The sequence below is a fragment of the Gekko japonicus genome, unplaced genomic scaffold, assembly GCF_001447785.1.
Source record: "Gekko japonicus isolate JY-2015 unplaced genomic scaffold, Gekko_japonicus_V1.1 scaffold59, whole genome shotgun sequence".
NCBI classification, from domain to species: Eukaryota; Metazoa; Chordata; class Lepidosauria; order Squamata; family Gekkonidae; genus Gekko; species Gekko japonicus.
The window spans coordinates 373,649-396,286 of NW_015169174.1; the positions used below are offsets into that span (position 1 = coordinate 373,649).

The 22,638-nt window shown below is 44.3% G+C and overlaps 1 protein-coding gene across 2 annotated transcripts in view; it reads right to left on the reverse strand.

Moving 5' to 3' along the window:
• GOLGA7B (golgin A7 family member B) overlaps positions 1-22,638 on the reverse strand; it is a 56,821-nt gene that overhangs the window by 16,228 nt on the left and 17,955 nt on the right. Inside the window, exon 1 of one of the 2 annotated variants that reach the window (XM_015415935.1) lies at positions 5,116-5,176. The exons of the other annotated variant lie outside the window; for it this stretch is intronic. Coding sequence (XP_015271421.1) covers positions 5,116-5,151 — 36 coding nt within the window. The 5' untranslated portion in view covers positions 5,152-5,176. Of the gene's footprint in view, positions 1-5,115; positions 5,177-22,638 lie in introns of those variants that run through there. 2 annotated transcript variants of the gene reach the window in all.

The window sequence follows — 22,638 nt, forward strand, 5'->3', positions numbered from 1 at the left end:
TGTTCTCAACACTTTCTGCCCAGAAATGCCCTCTGGGTATTCATGCCCAGATGGAACTAGACATTCAAGGTCAGGTGTTGTCTGTTGTTTCCGAACAATGCATTTGGACTGCAGAATAAAGTAATCTTCATATTAGTCCAGCGAATAAAGACACCCCCCACCCTGAACAAGACTCGGAGAAAGTCATGCTCATCAATTTTCAGTGGTTCTGAAATTAAATGTTTATTTATAGACCCTTTCCACAGTTCAGAGCTGGGTAATGTTCAGCATCCTTTTGAGGTAGCAAACTTAGTTAACTATAAAGAGAGCTGAGGCAGTGGGTGTTCAGCCATTCTGGCCCCCCTGTCCATGACACTTTTCCCAGTGCCCTTGCTGTTCTGGATATTACTTGGGCACTGGAATTTCTTGGGGTAATTATGCCTGCCTGATATGAAGCATGGGTTTTGGTTTTATTCACTGTTGCTATTTATTTTTTAATTATTTTATTGTTTGTTGGTTTTATGTTGTGAGCCATCCTGAGCCCATTCCTGGGGTAGGGCAGGGAAGACAGACAGGCAGGCAGACAGGCAGATAGATAGAATGTTCAAGCAGATGTATGGCTGGTTGGTTCATATCAAAAAGTGTATTTCAATCCCTGCTGCTTAGACCTTGCTGCTTCCTTAAGCTTGCTAGCCTGTCCTTCCCTGAGGTTTCTCAGATCTCTCAACTCTGTTCTGCCTCTGAATTCCTTCTCCCTTCCCTGAGCCCCTTGTCCTGCATCTACTGTACTCTCAAGCTTGGCCCCATGGTCCTAAGCTGAGTGCCAAGGTAATTCAAACATTGTGCTGAATCTTGCAGATAAAGCAGATTTGTATATATTTGCTTATTTTACGCAATTCATTCTGGGGAGGCAAAAAGCTGAGTGTGACGATGCCACTTTCCTGACCACTACAAATACCACCCCATCCTTTGTAGCTTTGGAAATGTCACCAGACATAATCTACGCGTGTTATTCCAGCTTTCACAGCTTCCTGTAATCGTAAGTACTGATCTGAGAATTTAGAATGTTCTTGAATGTTTTGAGGTATCACAGCAACACAGCCAATGTTTAGGGAGCTTAGATATAGGCAAGCAATTTAAAAAACCCCATTACATGTGTAGCTGTATGTGTGTGAGTGTATGAAATGTCTGTTACGGTAAGAAAGAGAAAAGGAAATGCTGAGGTCTGAAAATAATGGGTTACTGTGTACTCCAAGGAACCCCCAACACATATCCATACTGAAAAATTTGCACACATAAATGTACACCAGAAGCTTACCTAATTCCATCAAATATACAAATATATATATATCTGTACAATTCTTACGTCCAACTCACAAGCCAAGACATGTGCTCTCCTTGTTTCTCCCTAGAAAGAAAGCTGTCATTCAGCCCCTCTGCCCTTTCCCATTCCCTCTCACTTTTGCTGTCCTGATTCCTGGTAGGCACACTATGCAAAAGCACATTTCCCCAAAGGGTCTTGTAACTCAGGAAAACATGAAGAGTGATACGGATCACTGAGAAGCCTGTCACTCCTAGCTGAGCTCTCTATTTCCCCATCAACAGAGAGTCAGGACCAATGGTAATTCAGCTATTGGTTGGCAGGTACAGAATGGATGCATCAAACTCAATAGTGCCAGGCCCCAAAAACTGGCAATAGGAGCCTACAAATCCGCAGAACAGTTTCAATGTCCTTTCTCAAATCTAAAGATATGGAAATGAAACTCAGGCTACACATTGGAGATCACTGCACAAAATGTTATCAGCAAAAGAGGTTGAAACATTCCCTCTTATCTACTAGTCACACTCTGCTTAATGTGAGCAGAAAAGTTGCCAAGAGATTGAACAGAAGCTGGATCTGCACATGCCATAGATGTGAAAGTGACTTCAGTGTTTCCTCTAAGCTGAGTTAGTGTGAGCTAGCTCACAGTTTTTTAGCCTCTGGCTCACACATTTTTTGTCTTAGCTCAGGAAGGATGGCTCCAGAGCAGTGTTCTCTCTAAGCTAAGTTAGTGTGAGCTAGCTCACAGTTTTTTAGCCTCCGGCTCACACATTTTTGTCTTAGCTCAGGAAGGAGGGCTCCAGAGCAAACTAATGTATACAGCAGCCAAATCTCCTGCTCACAACTTTCATGCCAATAGCTCACAAAGTAGAATCTTTGCTCACAGGGCTCCATAGCTTAAAGGGAACATTGCTCCAGAGCAAACTAATTTGTGCAGTAGCCAAATCACCTGATCACAACTTTAATGCCAGTAGCTCACAAAGTAGAATTTTTGTTCACAGGACTTCGTAGCTTAGAGGAAGCATTGGGAGTGAAGTGGTAGAATGGACTGTACTACTTAAATTCCAAGTGGTGCACACAACTTCTGAATGTTCTTCCACTGGAAACAAACTCTATGCAAACGGAAAACAAGGGGAAGGGGTTAGATAAGCCCTCTGAGAATTGTGCAGGTTTTCTATTTGTGCAAAGTTTTTCATGTGAGGAGCATTTTAAAAATGTGAGACACTACCTGCAGTCTAAATGTGGTACAGCCCTCCTTCTTCTTCGTGTGCAGATGAGGCCTGTACAGAGTCCTTGTGCAGGCCAAAGGGAGAGACAGAATAGTATAAAAATTAAAGAGCTGGGGTGCTTTGAATTCAGTGCAAGGAATCATGTCTGAGAAGAAGAGCAAATCTGGGAACAGCCCTAAGTAAAGGCAGAGCCTTGTAACCAAAAGCCAATAAATAAAGATCCTGCCTGGACAGGTCATGGACATCTGTGCTCACTCCAGAGAAATTCTGAAGAGTGTGTGGGAAGAAGTCTATTATTAATAAGCATGGCTTCAAAAGATATTTGGTGTCCAGTACTTGGAGACACCAAATCACATTTCTGGTCTGTGTAAAACAAGCTGGGATTGCGTCCCATGAGCAATTGCAGTGGGTGTGTAGGGAGGAAGAATTTGGAAACTCCATTCCCCACCCTCCAGCATTCTATAAGCTGTCAGAGGCTTAATTACCCTAATTTCCCCCTTTCTGATTTTCCCTTAACTGGCTCTCATCTGCTCTAAATATGAATCCATGCTCCTGAAACATAGTCTTCATCACATTATTTTATTAGAGGGGGTCTTCTTTTTTTCCTTTCAGTTAATTTACAAAGTCATGTTTTCTGTATACCTAGGGAACAAGAATGTAGAGACCCCTTACCTTGTCCATGGGTGACCTGCTTTTGCTGTTGTCATGACTGGCACTACCACTTGACTGTTTGATATGCTGACAAATGGAGGGCCTGCATGGAATCACAGGACTGGGGTACAGCTCGGAAATTCCATTCCACCTATCCCCAATGACCGCAGCAAGCTCTCTCTTAATGAGAGCCCACAGTGGTAGGAATTTGCATGAGTTAGGAGTGAAATGACAACAGTATTTAGCAGGGTTGAAGACATAGTAAGCAGGGTCAACAATCCATGGCACTGATTATAGTGACCAGTCCTTTTCTCTTTCCATTCTGCCTGGACTAGAGCACCATAATAGTGGGCACTGGGTTAATGGAAAGTACCATGAGTGGTGAGGCACTATAGACCAATGGCAGCTGGGCCCAGAGAAGATGGATTTCTGGGTTTAACAGAATCCTTGGCCTCAGGAGGCACATTTGAAAAATATGAATGGGCAGTTTCTGCTTGGCCTGTACTTGATGAAATCTCTGAGAGGAGCAATTTTTTAGCGGTCAAGGCTTGGGACTTCAGTGCCCTGGACATTTTTTTTTCTTGACCTTCCCCATAACTTGCAGGATCAAGTAATCAAATACACACACACCTACACAAATACATGTTTGTACGTTTAAGCTGAATACTTTATGAAAGTCACAGTATCACAACAGGCCTGAGTACCTGCTGGATAGTTTGGCAATGGTTGTTCTGGCTTCTTCTGGCCCCTTTTGGTAATGGCCCATCATATGAAATATGGCCTCTGTATAACTTGGGGGGAGCAGTTACTAGATAGAAGGCTTCTATTTTAGCTTCATGCCCAAGCAGGCTGTTAGAGCGGGGAACTTCCAGGGATCAGCTCCTTGAGCCAGGGACAGGTTACATTAATCCAGGGATGTTGAACTCATTTGTTATGAGGCCTGGATTTGACATAAATGAGACCTTGTTGGGCCAGGCCATATGTGTCATCAAATGTAATGCCAGGTAGCGGAGATAAAAACTTTATAAAGGACACAAAAACAAAGGTGGTTTTTTTTACTTAAAATAAAAACATGCTTAAAACATTAGCACTCTTGCAATATTTTGTTTATTTAACAGTGTCTGATAACTGACACCTCTTGCTCTGAATTATTGCATCAAAATGTCTGTGCTGTTGCAATCTTGAGTATGCTGTTCAGGTGTGTAAACTGCAAACCTATGATGACACAGCAGCAGCAGAACTGGAAGAAGAAGCAGAAGACAACCAGTTCCACTGCAGGCCTAATACATGCTCTCCAGGGGCCCGATCCGGCCCTGGGGCCGCATGTTTGACACCCCTGTGTTAATATGTAAGGTTCCACACAGCACTTACATTGAAAGTGATAGACAGATAATGAACTCTATCACCTTTCCCTTTACAGAGTAACAAAAAAAAAAGCAATAGGTCCCTGCTCCAAGGACTGTACAATCTAGACTGCCTCTTCTCATAGTGTGTATATATACATGTATAGCTTAGGCAAGAAAGCCTAAACAACTCAGCCTAATAAGAGTGTATCTAGGACAAACTGTACCCTTTTCCATGACTGCTGTCATTTCCCCACAGATTTTGCTGACATCTAAAAACAAGTTTCCCTGCAGGACCTAAGCTGCCCTTGGGAAGAAAGCATGCCTCACAAATCACTCGCAGTACTCACTGGAGGGAGGCATCTGCCAACATCAGTGCTTTATGGCAAGCAATTATGCCTGCTATCTCATGGGTTCAAGCCAGCCCTCTCAGGTTGTGACTGCAGCTGTCAGACACACTGTGCCTTGCAATGGCAGGAGCCTGACGGACACTTCTCCAGCACTCCCTGCCAAAGGGGTGCAAAGCAATGTCTATGAATGGACCAGCAAGACAGGGAAGCAGGTACTGAACTGCAAAGGTTGGTTTGTTTACCTGTTTAAAACAATTATATCCTACATCTTTCAGCATAAGAAAGCCCTTGAGATGGCTTCCAAATCTGGAATAAAAACACAAACAATCTTATAGTAAAAATATGAAGATCATCATAAAATAAATGAGATTATAGTAAAAACAAACAGCAATCATAAAATCAAACAGAGCAGCATCAATACACCTCTTTAAAGGCTGAGATTAAAACCATTCCCTTACAAGCCAGCAGCAACCAACAGATTTTTCTAAAAATTCATTTCAGCAGAGTTAGGGAGGCAGAGAGAAAAAAACCAAACAAAAGCCTGGGAGAAAAAAGTTTCCCCTTGACATTAAAAACAGGGCATATTTGATACCAGGTGAGCAGCTGCAGAGAGAGAGCTCCATAAGAACATCAGAAGAGCCCTGCTGGACCAGACCAGCAGTCCACCTAGTTCAGAATGCTGTTTCATACAGTGGCTAACTAGTTGCCCTGGAGGGCACAGCTTAGTTGTAATGCATCTACTTGTCATGCAGCAGGTTGCAGGTTCAATCCCTGGGATCTCCAGCTAAAAGAATCTCAGCAGCTAGAAAAGAGTTTGCAGTGTCTGAGATCCTGGAAAGCCACTGCCAGTTAGAGTTAACAGATGGACTACTGGTCCGACTGTTTTATAAGGCACCTTCATGTGTTCATTGACATTGGTTCCAACTGTCAATTTCCATTGCCTGAAATGCAAAATATGTGGTTGTTCTGGATATAAGTTGGAGGAGAAAGTATATGGAATTCCCCCTCCTTATCAAATTTGGCACAGAGATATCTGTAGAGCCAGTAAGGTGGCTCCCCTTTAGTTTCAGCTTCACCAATTAATCAGACTGAAAATTTTAATTTGCAATGGAAGCTTTAGTTGATCGATCTGATAAGTATACTGAAGACAGCTTGCAACCCTTGTATATACCGATGGCCATGAGTCTAGCCAGATTTCTGTATCATTTGAAAAAGCAAAGAGTGGCAGTGCTGACCGAACTAGTACCCTACAGTGACTTTTAAAAAAGTGAATTAAGAAACATTGAGAGGATGTAGACCAACAGACACAACCAATCAGAGCAGAGCAGCACAAAAGATTAGAATGTGTAACTGGCTGGATAACCAAAGAAATTTGCTGAGACCTGACAGTGGGGAATGAGGCCCCTGCCGTATGGGTCCAAAAGCATTCTCCAATGCACTATCAGTCAGTTGAGATAAATGACAAACTAACTGTCCCCATGTGCATCTTCTACCCATTAGTAGAAGTCTAGACAGGAAATCAGGCCAACCAGATAATATCTATTTCAGCTATAATATCACATGCATTGCCAGGAAAGTCCAACATAAAAAACTGTATAAAAGGAGAAAGTGCAGCCTTCTCAACATGATTAAACAGATTCATGTGGCATCTTTGCAGGCAATCAGAATGGAGAGAAACGGGTAATAATAGATGGAATTAAAAGAAAGCAGGGTGCCTTGTAATCCAGTACAAGTGTTTCAAAAGGTAAAGTCTTGTTCAGAATCTGAAAATAAACCAGTTGCTTCTAATACTATACATAACATGGGGTTAGGGCTGCTGTTTTTAAATTGTGCCAGTCAAAGCAATCCTTTCTACTGAGTGTGTGGGGAATCTGCTTGCACCCCACAGGGATGCCAGCTAATGAGATTCAGCTAAAGAATGTGGTTATCTTTCTTGGGAACACGGCACTGAACAGGTTTGGCATGTGAACAGAACATGTACAACAGCTGTGATCATTCGTGAGCCAAACCTCAAATCTGTTTGCCCTACCATAATCCACTTCAAGCAGCTGCTGAACAGCTTTGCAGCTATACAGTAACTGTGGTGTTCTTGGTTAGGTTGTTCAAAGTTAATAGAACAGCCAGGGTTTGTTTAGCAAAGAAATAATCCACTGGAGTTGTACATCACTACTAAGAAGAAGGCCAGAATATCAGAGTGGGATACAGCTGTGGAATACCCCTTTAGCAGCCACTTCCCATCAACTATCACATTTAGGAGTTTAAGAGGAACAGCTGTCTGGCAATACCATTGCCCTAGCAAAAAGAAAATGGAGGGCATATGCATTTCCTAACAACTGGCCCTTATCCTGCAAGTCACTGGTCCAGTTCAGCAGTTTATGGGATCCAGCATACAAGCCCAGCCTTAATCTTCTGAAGTAGATAGGTTTAGGATCATGGAGTTTACTCAGAAGTGAAATTCCACCAAGTTCAGTCGATCTTACTTCCAGGTAAATTATACACAGGATATCAACCCAAGTCTCAGATCCTAACATATGTAAGTAAAACCCAGTGAATTTATTCAGATATATCTGGTCCACTGCTTTTTAACTTGTTCATTAATGATTTGGAGATGGGAGTAAGCAGTGAAGTGGCTAAATTTGCGGATGATACAAAGTTGTTCAGGGTGGTGAAAACCAATGAGGATTGTGAGGCACTCCAAGGGGATCTGTCAAGGATGGGCGAGTGGGCGTCAACATGGCAAATGGGGTTCAATGTGGCCAAGTGCAAGGTGATGCACATTGGAGCCAAAAATCCCAAATATAAATACACATTGATGGGGTCTGAACTGGCAGAGACTGAGCAAGAGAGAGATCTTGGAGTTGTAGTGGATAACTCACTGAAAATGTCGAGACAGTGTGTGACTGCAATAAAGAAGGCCAATGCTATGCTGGGGATTATTAGGAAGGGTATTGAAAACAGATCAGCCAATATAATAATGCCCCTATATAAATCAATGGTGAGACCTCATTTGGAATACTGTGTGCAGTTCTGGGCACCACACCTTAAAAAGGATATTATAGCTTTGGAAAAAGTGCAGAAAAGGGCAACTCGAATGATAAAAGGGTTGGAACACTTTCCCTATGAGGAAAGGTTAAAGCGCTTAGGGCTCTTTAGCTTGGAGAAAAGACGACTGAGGGGTGACATGATCGAGGTTTATAAGATTATGCATGGGAAAGAGCAAGTAAAGAAAGAGGTACTTTTCTCCCTTTCTCACAATACAAGAACTCGTGGGCACTCCATGAAACTGCAGAGCGGTCGGGTTAGAACGGATAAAAGGAAGTACTGCTTCACCCAAAGAGTGATTAACACATGGAATTCACTGCCCCAGGAAGTGGTGGGTGCTACAAGCATGGACGGCTTCAAAAGGGAATTAGATAAGCATATGGAGCAGAGGTCCATCAGTGGCTATTAGCCACAAGGTATAGCTAGGGGCTCTGGGGCAAGTGATGCTCTGTCTTCTTGGTGCTTGGGGGGGGGGTCAACAGTGGGAGGGCTTCTAATGTCCTGGCCCCACTGCTGGACCTCCTGATGGCACTGGTATTTCTGGCCACTGTGTGACACAGAGTGTTGGACTGGATGGGCCTTTGGCCTGATCCAACATTGGCGTCTCTTATGTTCTTATGTTCTTATGAGTCAGCCTGCTCAAGTGGCAATGTGGATCCTAATGCCTCTCTCCTCTCCTCCCATCCTTTGTTGCAGTGCTAGAGCCATGAGCCACTCTGAGTTGATTGGGGAGGCAACAGGAAGGAATAACCACTCAGTTGCATAAAAGAATCTCTGAGAACGATTAAGAATCTAAGGCTTTTGCAGATTATTGGTTTATTCCACATTAATCTATAGTTGTTACATGGTTACTGCAGATATCTTTTTCCCATGCTAGTGGGAACCACAGCTGCAGCCCTGTGGTCTGTTATGGGGAAACCATATTTTCTCAGCGATAAGGTATAATTTTACCCCTGACTAGTAGGTATGTGTATCCTGTGACTATATAAGAATCCTAATGGCTAGTGCCCATCACATTACACACATGACCTGTAAACATGCTTCTTCTCCATCAGGCCTGTCATAAACTGAAGCCTTTAAAAATGTTTGCTTTATCTTTAATTAATGCTTTTTCTTATTGTTTCAATGGCTGAGTGCTTCCTGTGATGCCATTCCTGCAAAAAGTCCAATAGAATCATTCAGAATTTGAGGATGAAAACACCAGGGAACAACAACAGTGCGAGGTATGTTGTCTCCCTAGGGCTAGGGTTGCCAGCTTCCAGGTAGCAAGTTATACAATAATACAACAACCTTTATTGGCATTATGCACTAAGAAGTATACAAAACATAAGAAGTACTCAATACACTTAACACTTATATCACTTTTTAGAAGCCAGCTACAAAAAAGTTGCCACTATTTCAACAATTAGAGCATTTTTGAGGAAAGAAGAAAAAAGGACTTATAATTATCAGATTGGCCTATTAAATCCATTAACAACCAATCTAAATATTTAACACAAATGTCAGCATAATAATCACAATACAAAAGGACATGCTCAATACTTTCTACTTCCATTCTTCCACAATCACATAACCTCTGTGTGTAAGGAATCTTTAAAAATCTCCATTGAAGTACTGCGTAGGGAAGTTATACAAGAGATACAAAAGATCAAACCGTGCATAAATGAAGAAAAATATTCAACAGTCAATGAGTATGATAATCTGAACCTATATAAATAAATGCATGGTCCAATGCACGGTCCAAATACACAAACAATCCTACTATCTACCTTCAGAAATAGTTATAATTCCTCTTCAAAAAACTTGTCTTGCCTCATGGTGGGGAGGGGAAGAGAGGCATAGTCAAGTAGAGGGATTTCAGTCTAGAATAAGTAGGGACATGGTCTAGGAATACCTGGTTGCTTTCAATTCATGCAAGTCCTTGGGATCTGATTAATTGCACCCTAGAGTGTTGAAGGAACTAGTAGATGTTATATTGGAATCTCTCTCTTTAATTTTTGAAAAATCTTGGAGGGCGGGAGAGGTACCAGGGGTCTGGGGAAAGGCTAATATTATATCTATTTTTAAGAAAGGAAAAAAAGATGATCCAGGTAATTATCGGCCTCTTAGTTTAACACGGATTCAGGAAAGATTTTAGAAAATTATTAAGGGGTCTGTTTGTGATCATGAGTCATGTCAGATCAATCTGATCTCTTTTTTCAATAGAGTTATTAGTCTGGTGGATTAGGGGAATGCAGATAAAGATGCCAGCCTCCAGGTGGGACTTGGGGATCCCCCGGAATTACATCTCATCTCCAGACTACAGAGGTCAGTTTCCCTGGATAAAATGGATACTTTGGAGAGTGGGCTCTATTGCATTATACCTCACTGAGGTCCCTGTCCTCCCCGGAGTCCATCCCCAAATCTCCAGGAGTTTCCTAACCTGAATCTGGCAACCCTATGTGGATGTGGTATATTTGGATTTTAGTAAAGCTTTTGACATGGTGTCTCATGATGTTCTTGTTGCAAAGTTGGTAAGATATGGACTACACCCGATTACTGTTAGGTGGATTAAGGCCTGGTTGGTAGATCATACCCAAAGGATGATAATTCATGGTTCCCCATTAACCTGGAAGGAGGTGACAAGCAGGTTCTATTTTGGGCCCAGGGCTGTTTAACATCTCTATAAATGACTTAAGTGAGGGAGTTCAGAATGTGCTCATCAAGTTTGTGGATGATACTAAACTGGGTGGAGTAGTTAGTACCTTGGAGGATAGAAATAAGATGCAGCTGGACTTTGACAGGATGGAGGACTGGACCCAGGCAAATAACATGAAGTTTAACAGGAACAAGTGTAAAGTGTTGCACGTGGTTAGTAAATTTCACTTATATAAACATCAGATGTGTTGCCAAGCAGCCGCTTCCAGTGGCATTAGTACAGACTCTTAAATATGACTGCAAAGCTGTACTATGAAATAAACATGTCAGGGCGATGGACAGAACTGTAGCGAGTGCCCTTCTACTGGACTGAAGGCATGTGCCCTAGCCAAGAGGAACCTTGTGCTTAAGCAGCATGCCAAGCCAGATGTGGACCCATGGACTACAAGGCCTCTCGCTCCTGCACCTCTGCAGCTATGCCAGCACCAGCAGGCAGACCAGCAGCCCTGACACCTAAACACACAGCACCAGCAGCAGATCCTAAAAGGGAGCCATGCTCCGCACACACCAAGGGATTCCTGTGCAGATACCATGGAAAGCTCTCTTTTCCACCATGTAGGCTTTTCCCCCTACTCCACCCTCACTTAGTAACATCACCAGGTGAAGCACATACTCATCTTCAGCCTAAACAAAAGGAACACTGTTTTAGAAATCTAGCCTCAGTGTCTATTTCTGGGCTCCGGGTAATCTAACTCCCATATACATAGGTTATTGGCCCCATAGCTAATGCCTATTGCCATTTAATATTCATAATTCCCCACATTTTTTATATGCCCCTTTTGGGACATAAATTTTATTAAGTATTTTCAATAAGACAAAACAATACTAATCACATACAAAACATACAACACAAACACAAAACATACATGGGGGGTAATTTAACTAATACATAATCGATTTCTATGCCAATAGTATCTAACTGCTATAACAACATGTGTAACAAAAACTAACAGTAATCTTCTAGCCAATTTTGTAACTCTTGTACGTGTCTTGAATATCCAGTCTCTTATCATTAAACATTATTGTAATTATTATACCACTTATAGAATCTTGACTACGTGTTTTGAAAAGTGGATTTTGTCAGATTTGTCAAATGTAAGGTCAGTCTATCCATTTCTGCCGCCTCCAAAAGTTTGTTTGCACGCTTCCCTTGCCAAATAAATTTTGATATAACTTTGTCTAAGTCTTTGAAAAAATTTTGACTTTACAAAATTGGTATAGTTTGGAAAAGAAACAACCATCTAGGTAATACATTCATTTTGATAATAGCTAGCCAGTCCATTAATGATACTTGAAGATTTCTCCATTTTTCCAAGTCTTCCTTAGTTGTCTTTAATAGTTCTTTATCATTGTTTTCTTGCAATGTGCTACATTTATTAGAGTGATACCTAGGTACTTTTTTTTTTTTTGCAATTGAAAGTGTGATTCCTCCTGGAGCTTTAAAGCTTGTTCATTATTCATATTTTTTGTCATTATTTTCGTTTTATTTATGTTACTCTCAGGCCGGCTGCTTGTCCATATTCTTGTAACTTTCCTTTTAAAATATGAATTGAATCATGGGGATTTTCTAGAATGAAGACAAGGTCATCCGCAAATGCCAATACTTTATATTCTTCACCCCTCAATTTAAGTCCAGAAATTTGTACATCATTTCTGATTGCCTCATTTAAGATTTCAAGTGTGAAGATAAATAAAAGGGGTGATAATGGACATCCTTGCCTCGTACCTTTTTGTATTTCTATGTTCTGAGTCTGACCACCATTAATTAAAATCTTAGCTATTTGTTTTCTATATATTACCTCAATCATTTTAGTAAAGTCTGTGCCAGCTTGAGCCTTATTCAGAGCTTCCAACATAAAGTTCCAGTTAACATTACCAAATGCTTTTTCAGCATCCAGGAAAATTATCACCAACTCTCTTTCAGGGTGTGCTTCATAATATTCTATAATGTCAAGAATACATCTGAGATTATTTCTGGGACTTCCGGTCTGTGGCTTCAGCGATGGCGGAGGCTCTCTCCTGAACAGGGGAGGCATTCCGCGCTCCAGGGGTGTTGGAGGAGTGCCACCTCAAGTGGCACCCCCAGGTGAGCCTCGGGTTGTGAGGCTCCAGGTCGGGGGCGCTTGGGGGGCGACCTCTTCGATGGCTCGATGCCGGAGAATTGAGGCGCTCCCTTTGCCCTATTCGATCCACCCCCTGAGAGGCTCGGTATTTACCGAGCATAGCTGAATGCCGGCTGGGACAAGCAAGAAGGTCAGTGAATGAAGCGGTGATTAAGAGGTGTCTGTGACCAGACCGTCAATGAATCGGAGACGAGACAAGCGGAGAAATTCCAAAAGTGAGTTACGACACACACACACCGCTTATAACGGCGCCGGGAGTGTTTCCCAAACATAAACAAACTGAACTGTGAATCAAAGAGAGGGGGGGAGGAGAAACGAAAAGCACTCAAGTGTGCCAAAGACTTAGCTCTTTTTGCTGATAAGTTTGCATTTGCTGAAGAAGAGTGAAAAAGGCTCTCTTTAGTATAAACAAAGCTGAAAATGGCCGGCGTCCGTGGAAGAGGATCGAAAGTTATGAGAGGCGGGCAAAGTCCGAAAGTTGACGAAGGAGATGTTTTCTCCATGTTAAAGGAACAGCTCCAGCCAATAAACGAGAGACTCGATAGCCTTAACCAATTAATGTCTGCTTCGAACCAGAGTATTGCAAAGCAGCAGCAGCAAATTACTGAGCTTGTAAAAAAATCGGCTCAAACTGAAGAAAGGCTGAAAGAAACAGCACACGATACTAAAAAGGTGAAGAAAAAGGTTGGTCTGTTGGAGCAACGGCAAGATCTTCAAGAGAGAAGACTATTGAACCTACAGATGGATAAAGCGAATAAAGTTCTCAGATTTCAAGGGTTGGCTGAAACGGCAGGAGAAAACTTGAAGGAAGTGGCAGCAGAGCTAATCGCTTTGGCACTCGGCATTGAATTGCTTGAAGCGCAAAGAGGAATCGAAGTGGTTTACAGATCTTACTCTAAATATATCAAGCAAAACAACATGCCGGGTGAGATTGTAGTCAAGTTTCTCCGAAGACAGACAAGGGATGACATCCTCAAAGTGACTGCAGCCAATCCCCTTCAGCTGGGATCAGAAATCATCAGGGTCCTAAAGGACGTTCCATTTGAGGTTCGGCAGAAGAGAAAAGCATACAAAGAGCTTATCTCAACACTTCAGATCAACCAGATTCAATATAACTGGCTCTATCCCGAGGGCGTGCAGTTCAATTGTGCGCACTGAGAAGAAAATTTGAAAATTACTAAAATGGACTCACTAACTCCTAAATTCATTGACTCAATCGAAAAACTATAACTTTTATGACTAACTGTATACTAACTGTATAAGACCTTCCTTTCTTGGGCTTTTAGATATAGTGTGGGTCTTTTTATTTACTGTCTATACACCGGGGTTTTATTATTTTAGTTTGTTATTATTTTTTTCCCTTTTCCCCTTTTCCTTCTTCCTTTTTCCCTTTTTCCCTTCCCTTTTTTTCTTTTTCCTCTTCCCCTTTTTCTCTTTCTATAGTAATGTAGGTGAAACAAAAAATCAATAAAATTTGATTTAAAAAAAGAAAGAATACATCTGAGATTATTTCTAATTTGTCTTTTAGGTAGAAAGCCGGCTTGGTCTTTGTGTATCATTTGAGACAAAAAAAAATTCAATCTTGTAGCTGAGATGCAAGCAAAAATTTTATAATCAGCATTCAAAAGGGAGATAGGTCTATAATTTTTAATTTCCTTTTCATCTGTGCCTTGTTTATGGATAAGAGTTATTAATGCTTCATTCCAAAAGTCAAGAACTTCACCTTTTTCCATTATACATTTGCAGACTTCTTTTAAATGGTTTAATATCTGATCTTCAAAAATAAGATAAAATTCTACAGGCAAACCATCTGGACCTGGTGCTTTCCGTTTTTCTTTTCTTTTTTTGACTTTTTAACACCTCTATCAATTCCATCATTGCTATTGGTTGGTTGATGATTTTCTTTTGTTCTTCTGTAAAGATCTTAGGTTTGTAGGTTTCCAGGTAATGCTTTCTAAAATCTGGGTCGGAATCCATTCTTTTATAAAGATGCCTGTAAAATTCTTCCACTATTAGTTTCATTTCTTGTATTCTATTTGTTTCTTCTCCATTTTTCTGTTTTAGCACCTTTATATAAGATTTTTATCTTTCCTTTCATATTTTATAAGTTAGCCATTTTGTGGGTTTATTGGCATTTTCAAAATAATTTTGTTTAGCAAACATAAGCGTCTTTGCTAACTCTTGTGTAAGTAAACAATTCATTTGATGCTGTAGAAGTCTCAGTTTATCTATCTTTTTTCTGATTTTGGGTCTTTCAACAGTCCATCTTCCTGTATTTTAATTCCCTTTTGTAAATTTATATAACCCTCCTTCTTTTGTTTATTTACTTTGGCTGACTCCTTAATCATCCATCCTCTAGCATATGCTTTAAAGGCGTCCCATACTGTATTTATAGATATATCTGGTTGAATATTTATATCAAAAAAGAATTTGAACTCTTTCTTCGTTTCTTTTACAAATTTTTCATTTCTCAAGAGTGATACATTCAAAGTCCATCTCTTGTAGTTCCAAAGTGATCGGTTTATGATCTGCAAAAGTTCCTGGTTCAATTTCTGCTTCTAGCATGTCCTTAACAACCGTTGATGTAATCCAACATATGTCCAATCTGGACAAAGAGTTATGTCTAGCAGAATAATAAGTGTAATCTTTCTTTAAGGGGTTTCTAACTCTCCAAGTGTCCACTACCTTTAATTCATCCAATAGACAATAAAGTACGGGCGGAAACTCATTCCCGCCTCTCTTTTTCTTTTTCTTTTTGTGGGCAATATTTGATTTTCTATCAACATTTTTGCCAAAAACTGCTTTAAAGTCCCCTAGGATGCAGATTTCCTGGAACTCTTGTTTGGTAATCAATTTTTGTAGCCTTTCATAAAAAATTTCTTGATTTTGATTTGGAGCATAAATATTTCTCTTTGAATTAAAACCATTAAGATTCTTCCATCTTGTGAGGCATAGATCAGTTCTGGTTGTAAATGCTCTTTTACATAATTCCCCACATTTATTAAGAAATAAGACAATTTGACTAACAGATGGGTGAAACCTAACTGGGTAATACTACCTGTGAAAAGGATTTGGGAGTTCTAGTAGATCATAAATCTTGAGATTATGCTACTGTAATGCTCTCTACATGGGGCCGCCCTTGACCCAAATCTGGAAACTTCAGCTGGTGCAGAATGTGGTGGCCAGGCTGTTGATAGGACTCCCCATGTGGGAGCACATCCAACCTGTGCTGTAAGCACTGCACTGGCTACCTATAGTGTACCGAATTTGCTTCAAGGTGCTGGTGCTTGCATTTAAAGCCCTTTATGGTCAAGGACCTACCTACCTGAGGGACCACCTTTCCCCACATGTTCCCCAGAGAGCACTACAGTCAGGGTTACAAAATCGTTTGTCCCTCGCTGGTCCTAGGGACGCCAGGCTGGTATCAACTAGGACCAGGGCTTTTTCTGTGGCAGCTCCAACTTGGTGGAATGAGCTTCCGGAAGAGATCAGGGCCCTGCGGGACCTTTCACAGTTCTGCAGGGCTACGAAAAAGGAGCTCTTCCACCAGGCATTTAGGTAAGGAGCTGCGTTCCATCATCTATGCCCTGTGCTGATACCATTTCCAGCTTGGGCCCGCCGATAGTGGATCTTACAGCTGAATCTATGCTCTCATATACACTTTACCACAGCTGTTAATAGTTTTAATAACTATGTTGTATACTTTATATTGATATTTATACTGTCGTTTTATATATTGCTTTCTTATGTAAGCCACCCTGAGCCTCCCTCGGTGGGGAGGGCAGGGTAAAAATCAAATAAATAAATAAATAAATAAGGCTAATGCACTTTTAGGCTGCCTTAATCCAACTGCAGTGTTGAGATCACAGGAGGTATTGGTGCCACTGCACACTGCTTTGGTTAGACTGTGTCTAGTTTGGGGCACTACAGTTTGGGAAGGATGCCAATAAGCTAGAAGGAGTCCAGAGTAAGGCAACAATGCTGGTGAGGGGTTTGGAGAACATGTCCTAAGAGGAAAGGTTGAAGAAGTTGGGAATCTCAACATTGAAGAAGAGATGCTTGTGAGGTGATATGATGGCCACCTTCCGATACCTAAAGGGATGCCATGCAAAGGATGGGACGGAGATGTTTTCAGTCATGTTGGATGGCAGGACTTGAACTAATGGATACAAACTACAGCAAAGGCGCTTCCATCTACATCTGTGGAAGACCTTCCTGAGGGCATTGGCAACGTGTGGTTGGCTCTAGAACAATCTCCCTCATGAGATAGTGGATTCTTCATTGTTGGAGGCTTTTAGGTATTGATTGGATACCTGCTTGTTGGGGATATTATAGCTGGAGTTCCTGCATTGCAAGGGTGTTGGACTAGATGGCCCTGGTGGGCTCTTCTGACTGTGAGATTAAATAAATAAAATAAAAGTTCCCTCCATGCACCAGTACCTGGTCATTTGGAAGCTGCTTTTCCTCTCCCCGTTCCTTTAGCACTAATTTGTGTGTGGATGTGTTCCCCAGCACCAAAGTGTACACCTACTCGGTCTAATAACAAGAGCAGGAAGTGGCAAGCCCACTAACCCCCACCAAAAAAATGCCACAGCTATTCCTCCACAGCAAAGCAATTATTTTCCCTGCCTGTTCATTGCATGAGGACAGGATATCATGACCAGATCAAGGGGGCTGCTGGACACATCTTTGTGTGCTTAATTCACGACAGTCAACACATACTGCATATTTCTGACAGATCCTGGTTTGGATCCAGACTAGATGTTTCCATGGGCCCTGAAGCCTTGTTCCTGGGGGAGAGGGAACTCAAAGGAACAAGATTCGGGGGGGGTATTTTGGGATACCATGGTGAGATTTCACTTTGTGTACAGAAGTCCTTTTGCCCATGAAAATGTTAGCCTGGATCCAGCCAACTGGACAGCTCAAGGCTCAGTTTGTGCTGAGTTGAGGGTTATCACAGAAGAGTTGCTTGCCGCATAGACGGTCAGGCAGGTTGGACCCAAACACAAATGGGAGCAGAGGGGCAGCATGGGGTACAAGATTCTAAGTAAGCCAGCACATTTAATTGTCCAGTTTTTATCATATGCATTTCCTGCCCTGCTTGCTCATCTGGACACTTGCCAGAGTACTGCAGCCAGTTCTGAGGAAGGTGCCAAGATTCATCTATCCCTGCTGGACATATTATAGAAGGTTTTTCCTGCTGATAAGATATGGGGCTGCTCAAGAGACTTGTATAAGGAGGCTACTGGCAGATAGTGGGAGGGGCAGGGTTGCAGGGAGCCAGAGACCAACAGGACATGCTGGTAGGAAATGGTTTGTGACAACCACCCTGAAGGCCAAATTTGCCTTCAAGAGTCCATGGGAAGCACTGAAAACATTGGCTACCTCAAAGCCTTAAGTCCACCTAACACCTAATCCCCAACAGGAAAGAGCGGACTAAAATTGGGATAGGTTGGCTCAAACCTGCTGCCAATGTCCTATTCCCAGGAAGGGTTGGCCATGCACAGTGGTCATCTTGCCAGCGATGCCAATGAAAGGGAATAGCTCTGAAGCCCTGGAACAAACGGTACCACAAAAAGGAAGGCCTGACAAGTGACCTTGGGGAAAGCCTTGGCCACGCAGGGCAATTACCTTGCCAGCAGGGCAAGTGAAAGGGGATAGCCCTGGAGCCCTGGAACAAAGGGAGGACTCCCCAACTCCCAAATGGTCTATGTCGTGGCCCCCACACACACACCAGCTGTGGCTTACAGCCAGTGTCTGAAGAACGGATGGCAAGTCTGAGTAGGATGTGATTGGATGTGGCCCCGCAGATAAGTGACCCTCGTCGGACACACCAGAAGGACAGGATGCACATAGCTATCATCTTGCCGGTGGTGCGAGTGAAAGAGGATAGCTCTGGAGCCATGGGACAAAGGGAAGGCCCTGCAGACTCCTGAACTCGATATGTCATGTCCGCCACCCAGCTCTGGCATGCAGCCAGTGTCAGGATGATGGATGGAAAGGTGGACTAGGACAGGGCTAGATGTGGCCACGCAGATTTGTGACCCACACCAAAAACCCCAGAAGAATTGGACATGTGCAGTGACCATCTTGCTAGTAGTGCAAATGAAAGAGGAAAGCGCTGCAACAATGGAACAAAGGGAAGACACACACACACCCGACTCATGCAGCCAGTATCTGAAAGAGCAAAGGACAGGCAGGCAGCCCCAGACTTTTGACAGGGCCCCCTCCCCAAAGTATCCCCATGGCAGCTGGGAGGGTGTAATGGATGTGGGTACAGTGTCCTCAGCTGAGGCAGCCACTAGCTGGGGCAAAAACAGACAGGTGTAGAGCACACCCACCGATGGTGGTGTATTATTCGACTCTGCACTTGGGTCCAGAGTGCACCCCTCCACTGCGGCAAATACTTCTACTCCACAGATAAAGAGAAACACATCAGAAAGGCATCCCGGGCATCCCCAGAGTTTTGACAGGGGGTCTCCACAATGACACCACAGCAGCTTGGGAAGCACTCCAGCCAGATGCTGCAACCAGACTTAAACCCAAAAATCCCCTAGTCACTGCCCTCCCCTAGGTGAAATTTCTGGATGGCTCTTCACCATTAGCAGAACACAATGTACAGATAAGAAATCATCTGTTGTGATTGTGAATTGTACAAATGTAATGGAAAGGGGGCTTGCTTGTACAGGCAGATGTCTGTAGAGGTGGATGCTTGCTGAGGTGGATGTCTTTCCATGAGGCAGGTGTTGTGCTATGAGGTGGATGTCAGTTGGTTGATGAGGCAGGTTTTTTCTAGTGAGGTAGATGTCAGTTGGTTCATGAGGTAAGTGTTTACTTGTGAGGTAGATGTTGTTTGGGTTGGCTGTGGGGCAAGTCCAACCCCACTCAGCAGAGGGGGCCATCCTCCCATCCAAGCACCAAGGGCTGCATGCCAGATCACACAGAGAGGAGAGGAATGAGGGGAGGGGACACTGGGGTATGACAACACTGGTAGGCCTGGATCTTAGTCCACCAGTTCTAGAGCATGATGGCCCAGCAGGGGGAAATTGACCTTCAGGAAGGACAACTCGTCCACCCTGGCTGCATCCAGGTGGGAGTGGTGAGGGCTGAGGATGTCCCCCAGGTGGGAGAACACCCGCTCTCTCCGGACACTGGTGGGAGGGCACAAGAGGAGATTCATGGCCATGCAGGAGAGATTGCACCAGATGACGGCCTTGCATGACCAGTACTCCAGAAGACCAGAGCTGGTGGGCTCAGGGGCTACACAGGACTTGGTGAGGTATTCCCTGACCATAACCTCAGCAGAGTCTTCCACCATAGCACACCTGAACTCCATGGCATTGCTACTGACTTCCCACTTCACCACCGACAATCAGTACTGGGCTTCTGCTTCACCTGGCTCTTAGAGAAGTGTGCACCCTCGTCCCCAGCTTTTTCTGCTCACTGTTCCCTTTGGCCAAGTCTGCTGGCCTGAAACCTCCGCACCTCTCTGCAGATCTCATGCTCCCACTCCATGAGCTCTGCATTAGAGAGTGATGCTCTCTAATCCACAGATTGCACACACAGGCCAGCCTGTACTCCCGTGGGAGAAAGGTGTGGAGGCCAGCACCCTGTCCAGCCCTCGAATCAGGGGATGACTTGCCCCAGGCTGGCTGTGTGGCCACTGAGCTCATTGGTGGTGTCCAGGAAGGGCTTGAGGACACGCGCCATTTGGGAGAGGGTCAGCCAGTCATTGGAGCTGATGCTGAGCTTCTCGTCTTTGGGTAGTGAAGGGCGGGGTATAAATCCAGTCTCCTCCTCCTCCTCTTCCTCTTCTTCTTCTTCTCCATGCAGGATGGTCACGGAGGAGATTATATTCTCCATCACACTCTTCTGCTCCAACAAATGCACAATCATGGCATAGGTGGTGTTCCAGAAAGTGGTCACATCCTGTATGAGGCAGTGTTCAGGCTCATCCCCCTCCCCCTGCCTCTCATGCAGCAGATGCGCAGACTTGATGCTGCATGAGAAGTGAGCAGCCAGGTGCCAGCAGTTCTCAAACAGGGACCTAAGCTCAAGAGTGGCAACATCCCAGGTGGGCTTGACAGTGCTCCCAAGCCCCAGAGCACCCTCACCATCAGGTGAAGTATATGCACCAGGCAGATGATTCCCTTGAGGTGCACAGCCCTCACCACTGCCTGAATGTTGGCACTGGTGTCCATGACTGTGTAGCCCTAGATGATGTTGCTGCTGGCTACTCTGGATCATGGTGGCCATGTTTGTTGCCCTGTGGTCTGCATCCATCTCCTGCACATGGATCAGAAGCATCTTGTAGCCAGGTGGCAGGACTGTCCCCTCCTGAGGCCTGGGCCCAACCGTCCAGACAGAGAGGTCCTCTGGTTGCCACCAGTGGGTGGTGAGGGGGAGGCAGCTGTGCTGCCGGCAGCTTCAGTGGTCCACAGTGAAGTGGATGGTCCAGCCTTGTGCTTTGGAGAGCTCAGACTTGACCATCACCACTGTGGTGCAGTGCATGGCAGGCAAGACTCACCGGCTCATGGTCCTCCCCAAAGGGGTTGGAGTACCAGGGGGTCAGGTGGTGCAGCAGCTGGTGAAAGGTTACATCCTCCACAAGGGAGAAGGGTTGGACATCCACAGCAATAATCTTACCAACAAGGTGAGTGAGTGCTTCCTCAGCTCTCCCCCCTTGCCCTTTTGGCTGGCACTGTTGGCATCCCTGAGGGCATGATCTCTTGGAGGGTGGTCTGCCTTGGGGTCCCAACCACAGTGCCCAGAACGTGGGAAGCCTTTCTTTGAGGGGACTCCTGTTCCCCCCTGCTTCTCCCTGCTGAGAAGGAGTGGGCCTCCTCCACTGCCTGCCAATCCTTCCTTCAATAGCAACAAAGTGGGGTGCGCACTTCACAGGTGCCTGGAGAGAACGGAGGAATACAGGTGTTGGGTATTTGTGCCCCTCCGGACATGGGCATGGCACACCTGGTACTCCACCACACAGGGGTCACTGGGGAGGGTGCAGAAGTATTTCCACATGGTGGCCTGGAAACATGTCCCCACGGTTGGAGGAGGTGGGAGACACAGCTGCTATCTGGTGTTGGGCTGGGAAGCACTAGAGGGGGGCCTACCAATGATAACAGCAGGAGCAGCAGGGAGTTGGGATGTGGAAGGGGAGGATGCTGCACCACCACCACCACCTTCTGAATTGCTCCCACTGGAGTCCCCCCCCCTCCAAACAGTATTGGCAACTGCTGCTGTTTGGGCAGTGCCAAAAACTCTTTCATGTCCTGTGAAAGCCCCATGAAAGCCCCATCAGCAGCAGGGGAAGGAGGCTCTGAGACCCCTGTGCTGGGGATGTCCTCTTGGGGGGCTGTGTTTGGTGCCCAGGGACAGGGCTTTCTGGTACATGGGAGGATGAGGGTTTCTTCCCCCCATGATGAACAGCCTTTCCACCCACTTTTACCCTCATGGTGCTGATGCCCTGAGACCACCCATGAGTCCTGACACACAAGCCCAGGGGTGTGTGTATAAATGTAGGCCCTCAGCCAAGGCACCCACCAGCTAGGCCCCACTGCTCAGCGTGAGTGGAGAGGCTGTGTGGATCAGAGCCCTGAGTCCACCTAACACCCAAAGCCCACCAGCAGCAGAGAGAGAAGATTACAAACAGGAGGGGTGGTGTGTGTATGTATAAATGTAGGCCCTCAGCTGAGGCACTCACCAGCTAGGCCCCACAGCTTGGCATAAGCAGAGAGGGTGTATGGATCAGAGCCTTAAATTCACCTATCACCCAAAGCCCACCAGAAGCAGAGAGATAGAAGATCACATAAAGGAGGTGTGGAGGTGTGAATGTAGGTCCTCAGCCGAGGCACCCACCAGCTAGGCCCCACTGTTCAGCATGAGTGGAGAGTTGGGTTG